We start from the raw sequence: 20,742 nt of genomic DNA, 5'->3' as shown, positions 1-20,742 counted from the left end.
TGTATATTATGTATGCGTCGGGAATCCAGAGGAGACCACCCACAAGAGCAGTTGAGAAAGACATCGCCTACCTTTTCAAATCAACCTATGACCTCTCCTGTACTGTAAAGGTGCATCCCTGTGTCCAATGGACAAAGGGATTACAGTATCCATTGTATTGCTTTTGGAAGACTTGTATAAATAAAGCCTGCTGCAGAGCGGCCAGTGACAAGACTCACAACGTTATCTATTTGATTACGGAGGACTGGACCAGGAAGCGCACGCGAATATTCTCACGTATGTACATTGACTGTAGCCATTATTCTGTTATATATATTGTTTGTATTGTAGTGTATAATTTGTATTGTAAACCCCCTTTCAGAAATAATCCACTGTGGTGTCGGAACCCAGCGGTTAATCACAATTGGTGTTGTGTGCTCATTGCCCTGCTAAGGTTTAAAGTGTATTATTATTGTTATTATCGCATTGCTACAGAAGGTTTTAAGTGTATCTCTGGGTGTGTACGCGCTGAGAATACTTTGTACCGTCAGCGCGGCGTGTGTACGCAAAGTCCGTACACTGTACGGGACTCTGTCCGCAAATAGCGTTAAAGGTGCGTAGAGTGTGAACTAAGTATAGCGGCCGCAGCGGCTAAAGGTTTAAAGTGTATTGACGGTGTGTTTAAGGTATAGCTTTTATTCCTGTAAAGATAATCGACATTATCAATTGGGGGCATCGTACTATTTTCCACATTTTTACTGCTTAACAGGTCACAAGCAGACATAATCTATCAGCATAAGGGTGGACGGGGGATCCTACGTATCCTTTTCTTGGTCGGTGGATATACTGAAAGCCCTACTTAATTGCTGATTAGATGGTGTCTGCTCTGTATGGTTTGTAGAAATGCTGGTAAGAACTCGTAAGGTAAGCAGGTAAAAAGTTATTTGAAATCTGTGAATTTATTTTTGGCGCCAAATGCGTACACAACAAAAGCGTACACCCATACCCTGTGCATACTCTCCCACATTGTTGCCATAACATTCAGATTACTAGATTCGTAATATAAACAAAGGAAGTAAGTGTAAAATACAAACGCAGTCTGGCCTAGTTATAAAGGTTTATACAGAAAAGAAACTGTGTGGCGTGTTAAGTGAGCAATTATAGTTAATATTGCTCACATTTATAGAAATTGTATGATTTGTGCTATTGCGGACGTACGGTTTTGTACACGTGTCTCAGACAAGGTACAGAACTGCACACGCGGCGTAAGCACGGTCGCGTGTTTATGCAAATTGCGTAAGAATACGGTCGCTAAGTACAAATTACACAATAGTTCGTTTAGTTTAAAAGTGAGACAGTAGCCACGCTACAATAACACAAGATTGCCCAGCTTCCAAAGTTTAGTATAAAACCCTTATTTACTGTATTGCCTCTGGGAGTAAAGTTGCTTGTCTGAATGATAATTTTCTGTACAGAAAAATAAAATACATTTGAGTGAGCGAGTGCAGGAGTGAGTGGATACTGAACCCAAGAACTAAGTGAACAAGGTGGACTAAAGTGGTCTAAGTGTGCACACTGGGTTAGTAGAGATCCGGTGGCGTAGGGTTCGCAATCCTGCGTTATTAGGAGTGGACTAAAGTGGTCTTAGTGGACTAAGTGGTATCCCATACAACTCTGAGGTGGTCTACTAAGTGGTCTACAACAATCGTAGGGCATATAGATAACTAGTATCTATAGGCTGTGCTATTGCATCACACGTCCGTTTGTTCTGCACAGAGCAACGTGATATTATTGTATCATCTGTGGAAGAGCATACGCAGACGTGATTGTATAGACAAAGGGGTTTTTCTTTGATAATTTCGGGAAATCTCCCTGGTGGGCTTCACTGGAAAGGGTGAAAAATAGTTATCTAATTTCTCTGTTTTTCACCCTACAAACAATTCCAGTGAAAGAAACCAAAAAGGAAATTTTCACTGCCTCTCTCAGTAAAATATTCCAAACAGAACTTCCACCGAAAGAAATTACGGTGTAAGGTCTGATAGGAGCCCTAAGCTGGGTACATTGCCTTCGCTATCAACAGTGTATGGTAGTACTGGCCAGCGTGGGCGCGAGCGAGTTGAAGGCGCTCAGGTATACTTCCACCGTCTACTTATATTGAGTATTTTGGTGTTTGTGGGAATTTTTTAAAAGGTATTAGAAGAGACCCACAAATATGGGAGCCAGTTGCTCAAGTAAGAGACGTTTAGACAGGGTTCAGGCAGAATCGTGGCCAAAAGGCTCCGCAAGGTTAATCATGTGTGAAAAATATGGTTCACACACAGAAGGTTTATGCAATGAGTGGATATGTATGAACAATGATAGGGTACCATTACCTAGAGTGGGCAGCTTTGAACCAGAGGTATTACAGAACTTAAGGTTAAGGATTTGTCTGATAAGATCAAAGAAACAAAGGATTAAACATACAGACTGTTTAAATTTATGGCAACAGGAGGGGGATATGCAAAAGGAATTAGCTCGCGCAGTAGGTTCCAAGCCTAGCGGGAAAACAATGGCGACGGCACCACCACCATATATTGTAGGGGAGAAAATGGCTACAGGCAATGATACATTGGTACAGAATAAGAGTGTAATTGCTAAATGTACTAACCCTAACCCTTGCCAGTTGTATTTTCCCCAGGACTGCGAACAAGAAGATGAGCCCAGCACGATATCGGCACTCTCTCTAGCAGCCACCATACAAGACACTCAGGTGGGCACGGCCCAACCAACAAGAGCAGTAGTCAGGCCCCCTAGCGGAGGGATAAGTGAGGTCGTGTCCACAGGTAAGTACGGTACCGTACATTATGCAGAAACCATAGCACCCCACATTGTAGAATCAAACCAGAAGGATGTAATTGAATTAAATCCTGTCAGGGTGATTGCAGTCCCCAATGGGAAGACTGACGCTCAGGGAGTCACTCCCATCAGGAACATTGCCATGCATTGTCCCTGGTCCCGGACAGAATTGAGGTCAATTATGTCAGTTTCCCGATCCCAGATAGGATCTAGTCGCATGCCAGAGGTTCATTAAAGTTAGGTAACGCCACCGAACCCACAAACAAAGATTGGCGAACAGTGCTACGGATATGTTTACCCTCCAATATTGACCCCACGAAGTTCATAACTGATTGCAATTTAGACGAAGAAGTACCTATCACTGATGAGTACACTCAGGAGAAGGTACGACAAATCAATCTGCAATTAGGAATATATTTCCCTACTGTTGTCAAATGGAATAAAATCTTTTCCATAAGACAAAAGGAAGGTGAAACGGCATCCGAATATTTCCATCGAGCACTGCAGGAAATGACTAGATACACTGGGGTTGAGGATATTAAGGACAATGCACATCATAGGGAGGTTGCTGTTTCAGTATTAATGGACAGGTTGAAGGAGGCACTTAGAACAAGGGTACAGACCTCTCTACCAAACTGGAGAGGTATCTCAGTGGCTGCATTGAGAGAGTCCACTGTCGAGCATGATAGGAACATCATTAAACACAGGGAGTCACAGGGGGAAAAACTGATGACGGTAAGTAAACAGGCCCTTATGGCAAAGCACCATCAGCCAAAAACCCGAGCCCCTGCTGTTTGGGACAGACCTAGAATATGCTACATTTGTAGGAAGGAAGGGCATTTTGCCAAAGACTGTAGGAGTAGTAGAGCGCATAGCCAAGATAGAACCATAGACAGTGAATACAAACCACACTACTACTCACATAATTGGGATCAGGGACCACATAGGAGAAGTTACGAGCCACATGCAGGGGAGACAAGGAGGTACCCCCCAAGGAGAGATGGGCAGACCTCCGGAAATTCTCAGCTACCTCCCCCACATATCGTAGCTGCCAACGCGCTGCGGGAGGGTATCATCACACCATAGGGGTTGGGCCACACCTGTAGTCTGAAGCCAGTGAAGTTGATTGCTAGCCTTGGTAGTGAACCTGAGGTCACGGTTGATGTAGCTGGTGTACCATTACCTTTTCTTGTAGATACAGGGGCGGCCAGGTCAGTGTTAAATTCAACTGTAGGTATGAAAACCACGGCTAAAACAATTTCGTCAATGGGAGTAACAGGAATAGTGCAACACTACCCTTTGAGTAGACCTGCAGAGATTACGATAGGGCCCTTGCAAACCAAGCATTCCATTTTGCTGGCTGCAGCGGCTCCGACTAACCTGCTTGGAAGAGATTTATTGTGTAAAATGCGGTGTGTCATATACTGTACTACTGAGGGTGTCTTCTTGGATATACCGGAGAATCACGTTCAGGAAGTGCAAGATATATTAGACACCCCTCAAAGGCTAATGTTGCATTGTACTGTTATAGACAAGTGTCCATCAAAGGTAGAGGAAATGATCTCACAAATACCGGGTTCCCTTTGGACCAAAGATGGACAAGACACTGGATTGATGGCGAATGTAGCTCCGGTAGTAGTGCAAGTAAAATACGGTAGGATAGCTCCAAAAATCCCTCAGTATCCTCTGAAACCAGAGGTAGAATTAGGAGTGTACCCCGTCATAGAGCGATTGCTACAACAGGGCATACTAGTCAGGACGTCCAGCACTGCCAATAGTCCAATCTTCCCTGTGAAAAAGAGTGGGGGGAGGGTTTACAGGCTAGTGCAGGATCTAAGGGGGATAAACAAGATAGTTGAGAGCCAATTCACCGTAGTGCCCAATCCAGCTGTCATCCTCTTGCAAATTCCCCCTACTGCAAAACTTTTCACTGTCATTGACCTCTGTTCTGCCTTCTTTTCTGTCCCTCTGCACCCTGACAGCCAATACCTCTTTGCATTTCCATACAGGGGAGTACAGTACACCTGGACTCATCTCCCCCAAGGTTTCATTGACAGCCCAAGTATTTTCTCCCATGCTTTGCATGACTGTTTACAATCCTTTCAACCTGAGAGCGGGTCAGTATTAATACAGTATGTCGATGACTTATTGCTGTGTTCTGATTCACTCGAATCGTCCTTGAAAGACACGAAACAGCTTCTGTTTCACCTTTCTAATACGGGACACAAGGTTTCAAAGGATAAGTTGCAGCTGTGCCAGACCAGGGTAAAATATTTGGGACATTGCTTGACTCAAGGACTTAGACATCTCACCGCTGATAGAATACAGGCGATTCGCGACATGACCCTGCCACAAACCCAGCAACAGATCCGCACTTTCCTTGGAATGTGTGGGTACTGCCGAAACTGGATCCCAGGATTCTCCATACTGGCTTTACCTTTGCAAGAAATGGTCTCCTCGAACAAACCAGATCGGATCTCGCACACAGATGAGTCCGAATTGGCCTTTGAGAGACTCAAACTGTGCCTATCACAGGCACCTGCATTAGGTATGCCAGATTATGGGAAGCCATTTGAATTATACGGTACAGAAAGTGCAGGGTGCGCAGCAGGAGTTTTAACCCAGAGACAAGGTGATGCAAGCAGGCCGGTAGCTTATTACAGTGCAGTTGGACACCGTAGCACGGTCTCTCCCTACATGCTTGCGAAGTGTTGCAGCGATAGCTTTGCTAGTAAGTAAAAGCGAAGACGTAGTGTTAGGACACAACCTGACCATCCATACACCTCATGCAGTATCAGCCTTACTGAACTCCGCCCAAACCAGACATGTCTCATCGGCACGGTTTACAATGTGGGAATTAGCACTAATGGCCCCTATAAACATCACCATAAAGAGACGCAGCGCACTAAATCCAGCAACTTATCTGCCAAGTATGCCTGGACAGGCACAAACGGTGGAGGATGAGAATGATGGTGAAGGAGGATTTAGTACAGATACTGATACGCATGATTGTATGGAATACCTGAATCAGACTTTCACTGCAAGACCTGACATCAGTGACAACCCACTGGAAGGCGTAGATTTTACTTTTTACACTGACGGTAGTTGCCACAGACAGACGGACTCGGGAGACCTGTGTACTGGATACGCAGTCGTAGATGACAGAGGTATCATAGAAGCTGAACCCCTGGGCCCACCGCACTCAGCACAAGTTGCTGAGCTGGTCGCCCTAACCAGAGCAAGTGAATTGGCCAAGGGTAAGTCAGCCAATATATACACAAATTCTAGGTAAGCCTTTGGAGTAGTGCATGATTTTGGGGCCCTATGGCACCTCAGAAATTTCATGACGGCAGCTGGCACACCTGTAGCGCATGCATCCCACATAAAAAGGATTCTAACAGCGATACAAGAACCAGACAGAGTGGCTGTTATCAAGTGCAAAGCACACACTTACAACCAAGACCCAATCTCACTTGGTAACAGCCGGGCAGACGAAGCTGCTAAATCAGCAGCCAGCACCCCCATACAAACGAACATCACATCACTGATGACATTCAACACAATCAACACACAAAAATTAATTGAAATGCAAAATGTGTGTTCTCCACAGGAAAAGGTGGTCTGGAGGTCAAAGGGGTATGGCCAGGAGTCCTCAGGACTCTGGACAGGTGGACACGGTAAGCCAGTGGCCCCCAGAGCATATCTTCCAAGCTTAGCTGAGGCGGCACACAGTCTCACTCATCTGGGTAAAGAGGGTATGTGTAAGCTGGTGAGAGCCTACTGGTGTGCGCCAGGATTCTCTTCTCATGCGGGTAATAGAGCAATGACATGTCTTACTTGCTTGAGGAAGAATATTGGAAAGTCAATACCAACAGAACCATCCCATATCCCTCCGACAGACGGCCCTTTTCAGGTAATACAAATTGACTTCATACAGTTACCACCCTGTAGGAATTTAAAATATGTGTTAGTCTGTATTGATGTATTTTCAAATTGGGTAGAAGCGTTCCCTGCTGCCACAAATACTGCTACGTTCACTGCAAAGAAAATTGTGCAGGAATTTGTGTGTAGATATGGTATCCCTAGAATAATTGAAAGCGATAGGGGTACCTATTTTACAGGTGAAGTCTTTCAGGTAATGTGCAAACTAATGGGAATTAACAGCAAGCTGCATACTCTGTACCGACCACAGGCGAGTGCGAAGGTGGAGAGAATGAACAGCACTATTAAGAACAAGCTTAGCAAAGTGATGGCTGAGACTGGATTGTTGTGGCCAGAAGCTTTGCCACTTGTATTGTATAGCATCAGAACCACTCCCAGGCCCCCCCTTAACCTATCACCCTTTGAGATTCTTTTTGGCCGACAACCCCATGTAATGATAGACCCCCAGGATGATTTGAAATGCAATAACGAAGTGACTGTAAAATATTTGGTTAGGATGAGCCAGCAGCTGAGGAATCAAAATAGAAATCTAAAGCTGGTGATTCCTGACCTACCGAACAGTGATTGTCATGACATTGAACCTGGGGATTATGTAATGATTCGAAATTTTCTACGCTCAGGTTGCCTCATTGACAGGTGGGAAGGACCGTACCAAGTCTTGCTAACCAGCACGACAGCATTAAAGGTTGCCGAAAGAGAGACTTGGGTCCACTCGTCCCACTGTAAGAAGGTCGCTGACCCAGAGAGAACCCGTGACAAAGAGCAGAGTGTAGAGAACATCGTATCACTGGAATGTCTGTTCCGGGAAGGTTGAGAGGCAGTACTGTTGAGACGGCACCTGAGCGCGGAGAACAACAAGACCAGAGGCGGTTGTCGCACCAGTTTTATTTTGTTTTTTTCCATTCCCCACTACCCTCCTTCTCTTCTTCTTTTTCTCCCCCCCTTCTTGTTTCCTTTCTCTTCCCTTAACAAGATGGACTTACCCCAAGAGACTGCGTTCCGGGTTTTCCTGTTAATCCTGTTGTTGACCAAGACAGTCTGTTTCGGTGAGGGTCCCAGAGAGGTCGAGAAAGGATCTGGAATGGGTTCTGATGGCGGGATGCATTTGTAGAATCTCAAGAGCAACACATCACTCAAGCAAAGGCGAGTATCAGAAAGCGATCTGGTAGTCAGGGAGCTCGGAGGCACTGTACAGGGGTTATTGGCTGAGGAAAATTGCAGTTGTAGGAATTGTGAGAACATAGTCGAGGATGGATGCATCCAGAGATGTCAGTCCAGCCTTAATATCAACATGGACCGTCATCCATTGAGTGATTACCACTCACTAGTGGGTAAGGTCTTAAACCAGACAGAATGCTGGGTGTGCTCACAAGTACCTCAAGGTCAGAGCAAGTCAGGATTAGTACCGTACCCTTTAGCAATAGATGAGGTACTCGAATTATGGGGTGGGAGACCGGTGGACAAGAAATTCAATATTTCTAGGCCCCCTAGTTTGAAGCTCCACCAGTATCATGCAGATAGATCCTTATTATGTTTCAATATTTCCAATTACCGAAAACCGGGAAATTGGGAGGTGACATGGAATAACCAGACAGACAATGGCCTTCTCGCACAGAGCTGATAGGATACCCATAGACTCTGAACTTGTACGCCAAATAGCCAATAGTGGAAGGTATTTTCGGTATAGGTATACTCGAGGAAGCAAGACCATGTGGGTTGGAGAAGTATCACCAGGGTACTGTGCTCATATCATCCAGCCTGATACTTGTACTGAGCAGATGGGAGAACTAGGGATGAGGGTTTTCACTTGGAAAGTTTGTAATATGGTAATGTCATATTCTGTCCCCTATATTCTCCCCGATGATGCCTATTTCATATGTGGGAGGAAGGCGTATAAGTGGCTTGCCCCGAACTCAGAGGGATTGTGTTATGTTGGAAGAGTGTTGCCAGAGGTCATGACCATAACCCATGATAAGATGAAAGATGTTTACCGCAGTGCTCAGGCTCCTTATACTCATACTCGCTATGAACACATCGTCAAGAGACACCTCATAGAGAAGACAGAGCACGTAGCCTCTGAGTTGATCCACGAATCCACCAGGATTCAATTCCTTCTCGCATTAGACATCACCCGTACTGCCAGAGGAATTATAAATTATAGGTATATCCATGCGCTAGCGAACTTGATAGATAATATCACTGAGATGTATGACGACACCTTCAGGTATACGGGAAGGGAGTTACAAGCTTACAAGACGGAACTGATCCAGCACAGGATGGTCCTTAATTATATCACAGCCGTGACGGGTGGGTACTGTGTCACTTTGGCAACTCAGTATGGTGTGAAGTGCTGTACGTATATTACAAACAGCACTGACGACCCCACAGAGATTATCGATCAAAAGATGGATGATATATTGCAGTTGAAGTGGGAGTTCCGGAGAAGACACAACCTTACCCTGACCGCTGTGGGTAATGAGCTGACCGGCTGGGTCTCATGGTTGAACCCACGAAATAGGTTCCAGGATTAGGAGAGTGGGCTCAAAATGTTATTATGAGTGTAGGAAAGTTTCTCCTTTGTATCCTTTGAGTCGTCATAATTATTGGCTTGATATTTAGGTGTGTTCGAATTCAGACGCGGCGCAAGCACGGCACAAGTTTGATGAGTTTAAGGAGCGAGGGCATTGTTATAGCAGCAGATTTAATTTACGACCCATCCATAGAGACAGTGTTATGATAAGGATTGCAAATTAATTCCATGGCCTGTTTCTTTCACCCGTTTTTCCTTTGTCTCCCCCTCTGCCCAGATACACCCATCCGGAAAAGACATTAGCCCTACCCAAGAATGTTTATGAAAATGTTATGTGAATGTATTTTAGATATGTGTCTTATTTTCATCTCTACAACCTTCAGTTAATGACACACATAGTCGACAGGTGATATCCACATATACTAGCACTCACATATGTTCCCCCTCCATGTATCATCAACTAAATGTGCACCCCATTTGTTGGAACAAGAAGCCGAAAAGAGCTCGGTAGTGTTTGTTGGCCCATTTACTGACCCTTAATACGGGATAAGAAGGATTTAATGTATACTTCGCAATACCTCGAAGCTTATCTAAAACATATACGGCACGATGATACATGCCCCTCAGACATGGATTCATACATACATGCTTTTTACTATCCCACTAGGTCATACATTTCCTGCCTACAACTCTCCTCCGACCATCCAATCGTCTGTAGATATTGTATTGATATTTTTCTGTTTAGTGATTAGATAGTGGCAGTTATTGGTGACTGCCAAAGGGTGGACTGTCAAAGTTGAAAAATATTGAAGAACACACAGCACATATAAACTGCACACATATGCCCAATGCGCGTGCACTTGTTCTGCCGTGAGTGCACATATCCGCAATTTGCGTATGGTCGCTCCCGCGTGACCTGCGCATCGGCGCGTGGTATGGGTATTTACGGCAGAGTTTATGTACGTGTGGAGAGCCATCAAAACACATTACATATTTAATCCAAATAGTGCACAATGTACACATAGTCTCCTTGCACCACATCAGAAAGTTATAGCTGTTTAAATGGTTGCAGAACAAAGGGATTCACCTTTACAGGATAAGAGGGGACAGGACAAGGTTATAAGGTGGTGTTTGGTATCCAGCTGTAGGGTATTTTAAGGGAAACATTCCGGTGTTGGTCTGCGGAAGATCGCATGTTCCTGCGGATAGTTATGTGCAGAAGCAGAATATAGATATAAACTGTATTTACTGTATTATGTATGCGGCAGGAATCCAGAGGAGACCACCCACAAGAGCAGTTGAGAAAGACATCGCCTACCTTTTCAAATCAACCTATGACCTCTCCTGTACTGTAAAGGTGCATCCCTGTGTCCAATGGACAAAGGGATTACAGTATCCATTGTATTGCTTTTGGAAGACTTGTATAAATAAAGCCTGCTGCAGAGCGGCCAGTGACAAGACTCACAACGTTATCTATTTGATTACGGAGGACTGGACCAGGAAGCGCACGCGAATATTCTCACGTATGTACATTGACTGTAGCCATTATTCTGTTATATATATTGTTTGTATTGTAGTGTATAATTTGTATTGTAAACCCCCTTTCAGAAATAATCCACTGTGGTGTCGGAACCCAGCGGTTAATCACAATTGGTGTTGTGTGCTCATTGCCCTGCTAAGGTTTAAAGTGTATTATTATTGTTATTATTGCATTGCATAGCTATAGAAGGTTTTAAGTGTATCTCTGGGTGTGTACGCGCTGAGAATACTTTGTACCGTCAGCGCGGCGTGTGTACGCAAAGTCCGTACACTGTACGGGACTCTGTCCGCAAATAGCGTAAAAGGTGCGTAGAGTGTGAACTAAGTATAGCGGCCGCAGCGGCTAAAGGTTTAAAGTGTATTGACGGTGTGTTTAAGGTATAGCTTTTATTCCTGTAAAGATAATCGACATTATCAAAATATATATATATATATATATATATATATATATATAAAATGTGACAAGGAACGCACTCACCGGGCTTCTTCAATAGTGAAAATGAGATTTCTTTAATTCAGCTCACATAGTTTACAGGGTCAGGGTCAACGTTTCGGTCCTCTATGGAACCTTTGTCAAGTTCAAAATGTTAGGCTGCCATCTCCCTTGCACACATCCTGCCTGTGGAGCCATAAGTACCCTAAGGGACAGCCCACCAATTAATTCCTAGCCAATAGGGAGCTTGTATCTATTATTTGCAGCAAAATACTAGTGTGATGTCCACCAAAAAGCCAAGACCAGTGTGTATAGGTTAATAACTACAAGCAGCAAAAAGAAATGAAAAAGGCAATAATGAAATAACCATACAGAAGAAAAATGGAAGAAGTTCCCGGCGGTGGAACGCACGCCAGCGCAGTGGAACGCATCACGCTTCTTGTCTCAGAAAGCGCACTTCCGGTCGCGCGTCATCTGACATAGCACGCATGATCCCGCGTCTCTTAGCAACCAGCCCGGCATGTATCACTAGGACGCAATGCCTGATCTGGCGCAATGGACAGGGGATAGGTGTAGCAGTGGGTAATATTGCAGAATTTACATCATTACAACATGTCAGGGCTGGCGCTGTCAAGATAACACCTTACCCAGAAAAGTTAGTGAATATACACACTGACATGCATAGCTGCCATCAAGTCATCAAAAATAGTAATACAGTATATCGTACAGCTAAAAATAAGTGTATAACTACGGGATAAAAAATGCAATGGATATATCGGTAGTTATATAGGCTTCCCACTGTATTTATAGCTCCTTAATTCCAAAACATTGCAAGAACACCAATGCAGAAAAGAAATCCTTAGTCAAGCGAGTACATATAAACTACACACAGACGAGTCCTCGTGTTCAAAGGTATATAAACACAAAGATTCACTTATCATAAGACAAAAAATTAAATACTAAATATTAAAGCCTGTGGGTCAAGGGGTGCCATGTAGCCATGGCCAGCAGGCTCAACGGTACCAGAACACCCCAGCACTGTCAGGATAATGGAAAAATAGAAAAAAATGGAGTAAAAAATTTTTGAAAATGGACGTAGATCTATATGAACATATGGAGCGGATTCTGTTCATTGAGTCCTTTAGGGGACACTGTCCCGAGAAAGTGGATCCAGTAGGCTTCTCTCTTTAATAGGAGCTTGCCCCTATCGCCACCCCGGGGTAATGGTGGAACCCAGTCAATCATCATGCATCTTAAAGTTGAAAGTTGATGTTGAAGTTGCAAGAAGTGTGCCGCGACAGGTTTGTCGGTTTTGCCGATTGAGTATGCCAAATGAATTGAGGATCGGTGTTGGTTCATTCTCTCACGGAACGGTCTGATAATCTTACCGACATACATCTTCCCACAGGGACAAGTCAGAAAATAGATGACGTGATCCATCATACATGTCAGGTGGTGTCGGAGTGTTATCTTCGTGCCATAAAGCGGATGGCTGAAGAACTGCCCACTAGTCATGGTTTTGCAAGTGGTACATTGCAAGCACCTGTAGCAGCCATATCGTTTATTCAGCCATTGGTCCTTATTGGACACAGCGGGTTTCATTGTTGGTCTGAGGAGCATATCCTTCAAATTGCTCCCACGCTGTATACTTAATAGGGGTGGCGCCGAACCGATTGTCTTGAATTTGGGATCACTTTTAATGATATGCCAGTTCTTCTTTACCGATTTTTGCACAATTGGTAATCTAGTGTTGCAACTAGTTTTGAAGATTATGCGTTCGGACCCAGTGGCTCTGTGAGCAGTGGTATCCCCTGTATTATGCAGTCTATGAGCTTTAACCAGACAGTCAGAGATAACTTTCTTTTTATAACCGCGTTCCACTAATTGGTGGGCTGTCCCTTAGGGTATTTATGGCTCCACAGGCAGGATGTGTGCAGGGGAGATGGCAGCCTAAAATTTTGATCTTGACAAAGGTTCATAGAGGACCGAAACGTTGACCCTGACCCTGTAAACTTTGTGAGCTGAATTAAAGAAATCTCATTTTCACTATTGAAGAAGCCTGGTTCCTTGTCACTTTTTCTATGCTTGAGACAGCTTCTGGAAGGGACTGATCTCTGGCTATTGCACCCCAGCAGTTGTGACAGTTCAGTATGCGAGTGCAACGTCTCTGGATCTAATATATATATATATATATGTATGTATATATATATATATTTTTTTTTTTGTCAAAGTCAAAAATATTACATACACACAACATACAAACTCCAAACAGATGGGTCTCTGTGCGTGCGCATACACACAGCGTGCACAGCGATATATGGTAGCATAGATATGGTTTCATACAACACATAAATTAAACATGTCAAGCACCAGACATTATAATGTATTTATATAAGAGAATTATAACATCATATACATATGTATTATTGGAACGGAACAAGTTAAACATGTCATGCTTGGTATCAAAATGATCAGGAGAATGTGTGTGTTAATTTGATAGCTATGAGTAGATTGTAGCTCATTGCAACGATTAGTTATGATTAAATGTATGAATATGAAGCCACAATTCTAAAGTGAACAAAGGATTTCCTGAAAGACAGCATGTGTGCAGAAAGAAACCAGTGGCTAACCCCTATAATTGCATCATCAAATTAGACGTTGCTTGCATATGAACTGACAAATAACACATCATGAATGAGAGATCTCCCTCCCCTGGACCAATAACAGAAGACTCAGTTCCAGACATGTACCTCCCCCAATACACAGTATATAGGCATTTCCCTTCACCCAGGAAGCTCTGTTTTGTTGCTGTTGGTGCAGATTCAAAGATGGAGAGGACTGTGCATTGAGCAAATAGGGTGAAGTATGCTGGCTGTAACGGATCCTTATGTAACTACAACTGCTTCTTATGCAATTGTAACTCTGTAACTATATATATATATATATATATATATATATATATATATATATATATATATATATATATGCATGCATGTGTGTTATAACTGAATGATATATTGTACATAAGTTACACTGTATGCATACCCTTTTAATATCAAATATATACATCTCTGATCGTTGGACCTCAGCCTACAATGTGTGCTTGTACTTGCTTTCTCTTAAGGGATGTAGTGTTTGCGACGTACAGCGCACTTTTATTGTATATGGTACTAAGATGCGCCATGCGTCCGCAGCACACACATATACACCCAGTATATACATACACATGAACACATACAATACAGTCTGAAAAAGATAAAGCAAATATTGGTCTCTTGCCTTATGGTTTCCTCTGAAGCTTAATGGCAGGCATAAATTACATTTTGTACAATGTTCAAACTGTTCCCTTGGACCAATTCTAAAAATAAAAAAAATATGAAAAATTTAATGATCTGAAATGACCAAACATAAAATATTTAGGTTTAAAAGGATATTAAAGTGCATTGAAATTATTTTAAAGAGGACCCATCATGCAGGTTTGAAAAATGAAGCATTATAGTAAAGCCTGAGAAACTGTAATATGCAATTATTAACACACATATGAGAAAAAAACAATTAGCCGTGCAACTTACGCAGACTATTAGCTACTGTGTTAAGTGCCCAGGGCTATACAATTACTGCCTGTGGCAAGCCCCCGAGGGTACACTTACAGCAGATTCCTGCTTTCATTTCAGGAGGGTGTGAAAAGAAATCTGCATTAAGGGCACCCTTGTGGGCATGCCGTGAGTTTAATGCACACAGTAACTACATAGCTCCGGGCACTTGTCCCAGAATTTATGCCTTACTGCATGTTAGCAGTGGGGCTTACAGCTAATTGAATGGTTCTGGGAACTTTATCCAGAAGCTAAAAGCTTGCGGTAGGTCCCACAGCTAATTTAATTCTACCCTTATTATAGTACTTAACAGAACATATTTTGAAACACTTTTTTTTTTTCTTTTTTTTTTCCTTAAGTAGAATACAGATTGACTTTTTGTAATAGCTAACCTATCTGCTGAAGAAATCACATAAATCTATCTGCAGTTAATGCTCTAACAAGTCTAAAGGTGGGTACACACTCGATATATTGCGGGTCCGTCGGCCAGTTTGTACGGCCGATACATCTGTGAACTCCGTCGTTCACAGACGTATCGCGTCGGCCCCACAGCACAGCCGACGGACAATATATCTACCGATATATTGGCGCGTCGCTGTGTGTGTACTGGTGGTCGGCCGACCGCCCGTACACATGCTGCTGCTGTGGCTGGCGGTGATTGACAGCTGAACTGGGCGGGCGTGTGTACACGCCCGCCCAGTTCATGACGTAATTTCCCGACGGATCGGCCAGTGTGTATGCTCAACACACTGCCCGATCCGTCCATAGATATATCTGGCGATCAATTGATCGGCAGATATATCTTCCAGTGTGTGCCCACCTTTACAGTTTGTGATGAGACAAAATACCAACCAATCAGCTTCTGCCAGTTTACAGGCAGTATTTTAAAAATGACAGGAGCAGATTGATTGGTACTTTATTTCTCTCCACTTGATCGTTCTCCAAGCTTTGAAACATATGCCCCTATGTCACAAACTGTCAGTATAATGCACAGTGTACATTATACTGCCGGGTGTGATATGCGATGCCAGCGTTCACATCACTGAACGTGGCATCCCGACAGGGGACAGGGTAGTTCATTTGTCGTCACTCCGGGCATCCCGGAGATGCGGCTATCCCTGGAGACCAGTGTGAGTGCACCTAATGTCACAGTGCAGCACCCAGCTCCTGTCACTGATGGGGAGTCTGCACTTTGGTGTCACCCCATGGCAGGTGACACCTGGGTGTGGCCCGCATCCCCATTGTGACCCAACTGTAAATAGAGCATGTAGTCCTAAAGTCGACAATCAGAATGCGACATGTTCTGAATACGGACATGGTCAGAATGTCAACAAACGCTTTTAGGATTAGGCTGCTTGTTAGGGTTAGATGACAAGCCAATGCTAAATTACACTGTTGACATACCAACTGTGGATATTCTGGCAATGTCGACATTATATCCATGTCAACATTCAAAACATGCTTCCAGTCTCAATATCTACTTTACATACCACACCGTAAATAGAATGGTTGCTAAAGTCACCTGCATTTTAGCATGGATCTATTAGTTATTGGTTTTGTATGTTTTGTTGACAATCACAAAGTCATTATAAAAACACCACGATTTCAACAGGTACAGCCTAAAGCCAACACTAAATTTTCTATTGACGACATTTTAATTGTTTTGACATGCCGGGTTTCGACCTTTTGACTGTCAACGTGACTACATCCAATTAGTAATGCCTTGCATGGAAGGTATAATAGTATGTAGCAATGTCACAAGGTGATCACAAACAACTGCCATTTATAGATGGGAAAGGAGGTCAAATCAGAATCAGCTTTATTGGCCAGGTATACTTGCGCATACTAGGGATTTGTTTTCAGTTTACAGTGCAGCAGACACGGAGGGAACAGAGTGTTCATTACGTGCAGAAGAATAGAATAGAGCGACTGGGCGGTCTACCAGGGGGTTGGTTGGTCAGGAGTTCAACAGGTGGACTGCTTGAGGAAAGAAGCTTTGAGGCTTCTGCTGGATCTGGTAGGAATGGCCCTGTATCGTCTGGTTGAGCGTACCATGGCCAGGCTGAAGTGGGTCCTTAACTATCCCAGTCACCCGTTTTGGGCTCTAGACAGATACAGATCATGGACAGGGGGAAGGTCCGCTCCAATGACTTCTCTGCAGACCAGACCACTTTTTGGAGCATGCGTTTATCTCTCACGCTGGCAGAACTGTACCAGATGATTATCGTGGAGCACATACAGATTCCACAATTGCGGAGCAGAAGAGGAGCATGAGCTTCTGTGGGATGTTGAACTTCTTAAGTTGCCTTAGAAAGAACAGCCTCTGCTGCACCTTTCCGATGATGGCCTCAGCACTGAGCCCCCATTTGAGGTCTCGGGAGATTGTGGTCCCCAGGAACTTGAAGGAGTCCACTAGTGACACCACACTGTCGGCTATGATTAGTGGGGGAACGCCAACTGGCTTCTTCCTAAAGTCCACTACCATTTTGCCAGTTTTAAGTGGTTTGAGCTCAAGGTTGTTGTAGCTACACCACTGGGCCAGCCGGTCCACTACCCGTCTGTACGCCAATTCGTCCCCATCCTTTATGAGCCCGATGACGGTGATCTTAACTGACAGACTCAGAGGAGCAGTCGTTGGTATACAGAGAGAAGAGCAGGGGTGAGAGGTGACAGCTCTGAGGGGCCCCAGCACTGATGGACCGTGCTTGGGAGGAGAATTCTCCCACTTTGACCACCTATTTTCAATCTGTCAGGAAGTCTACAAACCAGGGACAGGTAGCTTCCGGGACCCCTTCGCGTAGAAGTTTGGGGTAGAGGATGCTGGGGACGATTGTATTGAAGGCAGAGCTGAAGTCGACAAACAGGACCCTTGCATAGGTATCGGGCGTGTCCAGATGCCGCAGAATGTAGTGCAGGCCCAGGTTGACAGCATCCTCAACGCACCGATTCGCTCGATAGGTGAACTGAAGGGGGTCTACTTGTGGGCCGGTCACAACTTTTAGGTGGTTCAATACCAGGCGCCCGAACACTTTCATGACCACAGACGTCAGTGCTATCGGTCTGTAGTCATTCAGGCTTGTGATGGTAGGTTTCTTTGGGACCGGGACAATTGTGGAGGATGTGAGGCAGGAGGGAACTCTGTGCAGCTCTAGCAATTTGCTGAATATCCTGGAGAATATGGGGGCAAGCTGACCAGCGCATGATCTCAGGGCGGATGGTGACACCCTCTCAGGACCCGGTGCCTTCCTGGGATTTACCCTTCCAATGTTACACAATAATTGGGATTAAGCGAACCTAAAAGTTTGTGGCTTAATCAATGGATCAATAACAGGAACCAACAAGAAAGCATAGAAGATTGTAGCTGTATTATTTGATTATAGTTCATTAATGAAATGTAATTATACCTAAATGGAATAATGTTTCCACATTTACTACTAGTTATTACCTCACACTACTGTTACATGTGCAAGAGAACATTATTTAGGCATTACCTGCATATACCACACCCATCACAGTGATACTGCTTCTTGTCCTTGTCATACAGATGGCATATATTGCAGAAATAGTCTCCAAAAATGTGGTTGCAATGCTCACACGCCTGCTGCGCCTACAAACAAACACTGATTATGACAAAGCATCAATGTTTCCAATAAAAGTATAATACATGTTGAGTATCCCATATCCAAATATTCCGAATTACGGAATTTTTGGAGTGAGAGTGAACTAGTGAAACCTTTGTTTTCTGACGGCTCAATGTACACAAACTTTGTTTAATACAGAGAGTTATTAAAAATATTGTATTAAATGACCTTCAGGCTGTGTATATAAGGTGTATATGAAACATAAATGAATTGTTTATGTACACACACTTTGTTTAATGCACAAAGTTATTAAAAATATTGGCTAAAATTACCTTCAGGCTGTGTGTATAAGGTGTATATGAAACATAAATGCATTCTGTGGTTAGACTTGGGTCCCATCACCATGGTATATCATTATGGTATGCAATTATTCCAAAATACGGAAAAATCCGATATCCAAAATACTTCTGGTCCCAAGCATTTTGGATAAAGGATACTCAACCTGTATTATTAATAAGGTTACCAAAGATTAACTATTTAAATATTTTCTTTTTTTCACAGAACAAGTGCTGTGGAGATACCGTCCATTAGATAAATAACCTTAATGTTAATAACACATATTAAACACACTTGGATCACTATTAGTAGTATACCTTCACTAACAGGTGTTAAACATTTATATGAGCTCAAATACTAGGTGACAGGCCCCATGCAACTCTGCTAGCATCGGGCATCTTTTTTGGAAAAAATGTATCTTGGGGCCTGATTCACTACCATTTGTAAATGGGAGATTGCACGCAGTGAGCAATTAACGGCAGACTATGCATGTGCTGCAAACGCATTGCCTGTGCTTGAAAGCCAAAATATGATCGCCTTGCGTACGCAGCCTAATTGTAAAGAGTACGCATTTTGATTGTCAGGAAATGACCGTTTGTAGGTGGTAACATGGCGTTTGTGGGGAGTGGTTGGGAAAACGAAGATGTGTCATGGCCGTTTTCAGGGAGTGTATCTGACGTTATCTGCGAACGCTGTGTTCAAAAACATGGCACCTGGTGAGACTGCATATTCGTTGATTTTAGTATGCTGAAGTCAGCCGCAAATGACGATGGTGTTCATTTTTTGCATGGGCATTGCGAATCTGCTAATGCACACGCAGATTTGAAAAAGCATTGATGGGTGTCTTCTATCCTTTCTGGGCTGCTCTTCACATGTGAATTTTAGCAATAGCAGATATGTGAACATTGGCCCTCATTCCGAGTTGATCGGTCGCAAGGCGAATTTAGCAGAGTTACACATGCTAAGCCGCCGCCTACTGGGAGTGAATCTTAGCTTCTTAAAATTGCGACCGATGTATTCGCAATATTGCGATTACTAACTACTTAGCAGTTTCAGAGTAACTCCAGACTTACTCTGCCTGTGCGATCAGTTCAGTGCTTGTCGTTCCTGGTTGACGTCACAAACACACCCAGCGTTCGCCCAGGCACTCCCACCGTTTCTCCGGCCACTCCTGCGTTTTTTCCGGAAACGGTAGCGTTTTCAGCCACACGCCCCTGAAACGCCGTGTTTCCGCCCAGTAACACCCATTTCCTGTCAATCACATTACGATCGCCGGAGCGAAGAAAAAGCCGTGAGTAAAAATACTTTCTTCATAGTAAAGTTACTTGGCGCAGTCGCAGTGCGAACTTTGCGCATGCGTACTAAGCGGATTTTCACTGCGATGCGATGAAAAAGAACGAGCGAACAACTCGGAATGAGGGCCATTGCTATCTTAGCCTCAACAATGATCCATAATGAATTAGGTCTTTAGACACAAAGCGTTTCAGCTAGGAAGCACCAGGAGACCATGCCGATTAATTTATGTGATACTTGTATATCTGTGTGTGATTGAGGCTGTATATGAAGCACAACAGAACTTGGTATGGAAAAAAGCCATGGCCTCTGAATGGGTATGGGTCGTTGGGTAGACACAACTTAGGTCGACAGTCATTAGGTCGACCATGGAAGGCTGACATGCATTAGGTCGACAACGACAATAGGTCGACATGGTCATTAGGTCAAAAGGTCAACATTGTTTTTCTTTTTTACTTTTTTTGGCGTCATTTTCTTCATAAAGTGACGGGGAACCCCAATTAGTGCACCGTGTCCCCTCGCATGGCTCGTGCTTCGGGCAGGTTACCGTTCCAATCGTAGTCCATGTGGATTGTTAAGTATGAAAAAATCCAAAAAAATGGCAAAAAATGTATTTTTTTAAAAACTCATGTCGACCTAATGACTATGTTGACCTAATGCATGTCGACCTTTAGTGGTCAA

General features: G+C 43.7%; 1 protein-coding gene across 3 annotated transcripts in view; it reads right to left on the bottom strand.

The window, feature by feature from the left end:
* RCHY1 (ring finger and CHY zinc finger domain containing 1) overlaps positions 1-20,742 on the bottom strand; it is a 146,946-nt gene that overhangs the window by 84,633 nt on the left and 41,571 nt on the right. For all 3 annotated transcript variants that reach the window (XM_063916761.1, XM_063916781.1, XM_063916770.1), the window contains exons 3-4: positions 18,343-18,458; positions 14,538-14,616 (exon numbers count right to left, since the gene is read on the bottom strand). In XM_063916761.1, coding sequence (XP_063772831.1) covers positions 14,538-14,616; positions 18,343-18,458 — 195 coding nt within the window. The remainder of the gene's footprint in view (positions 1-14,537; positions 14,617-18,342; positions 18,459-20,742) is intronic.

This window comes from Pseudophryne corroboree, chromosome 1, assembly GCF_028390025.1.
Source record: "Pseudophryne corroboree isolate aPseCor3 chromosome 1, aPseCor3.hap2, whole genome shotgun sequence".
Lineage (NCBI taxonomy): Eukaryota > Metazoa > Chordata > Amphibia > Anura > Myobatrachidae > Pseudophryne > Pseudophryne corroboree.
Note: the sequence above shows the minus strand (reverse complement) of the source record. Positions and strands in the feature narration are given on the sequence as shown.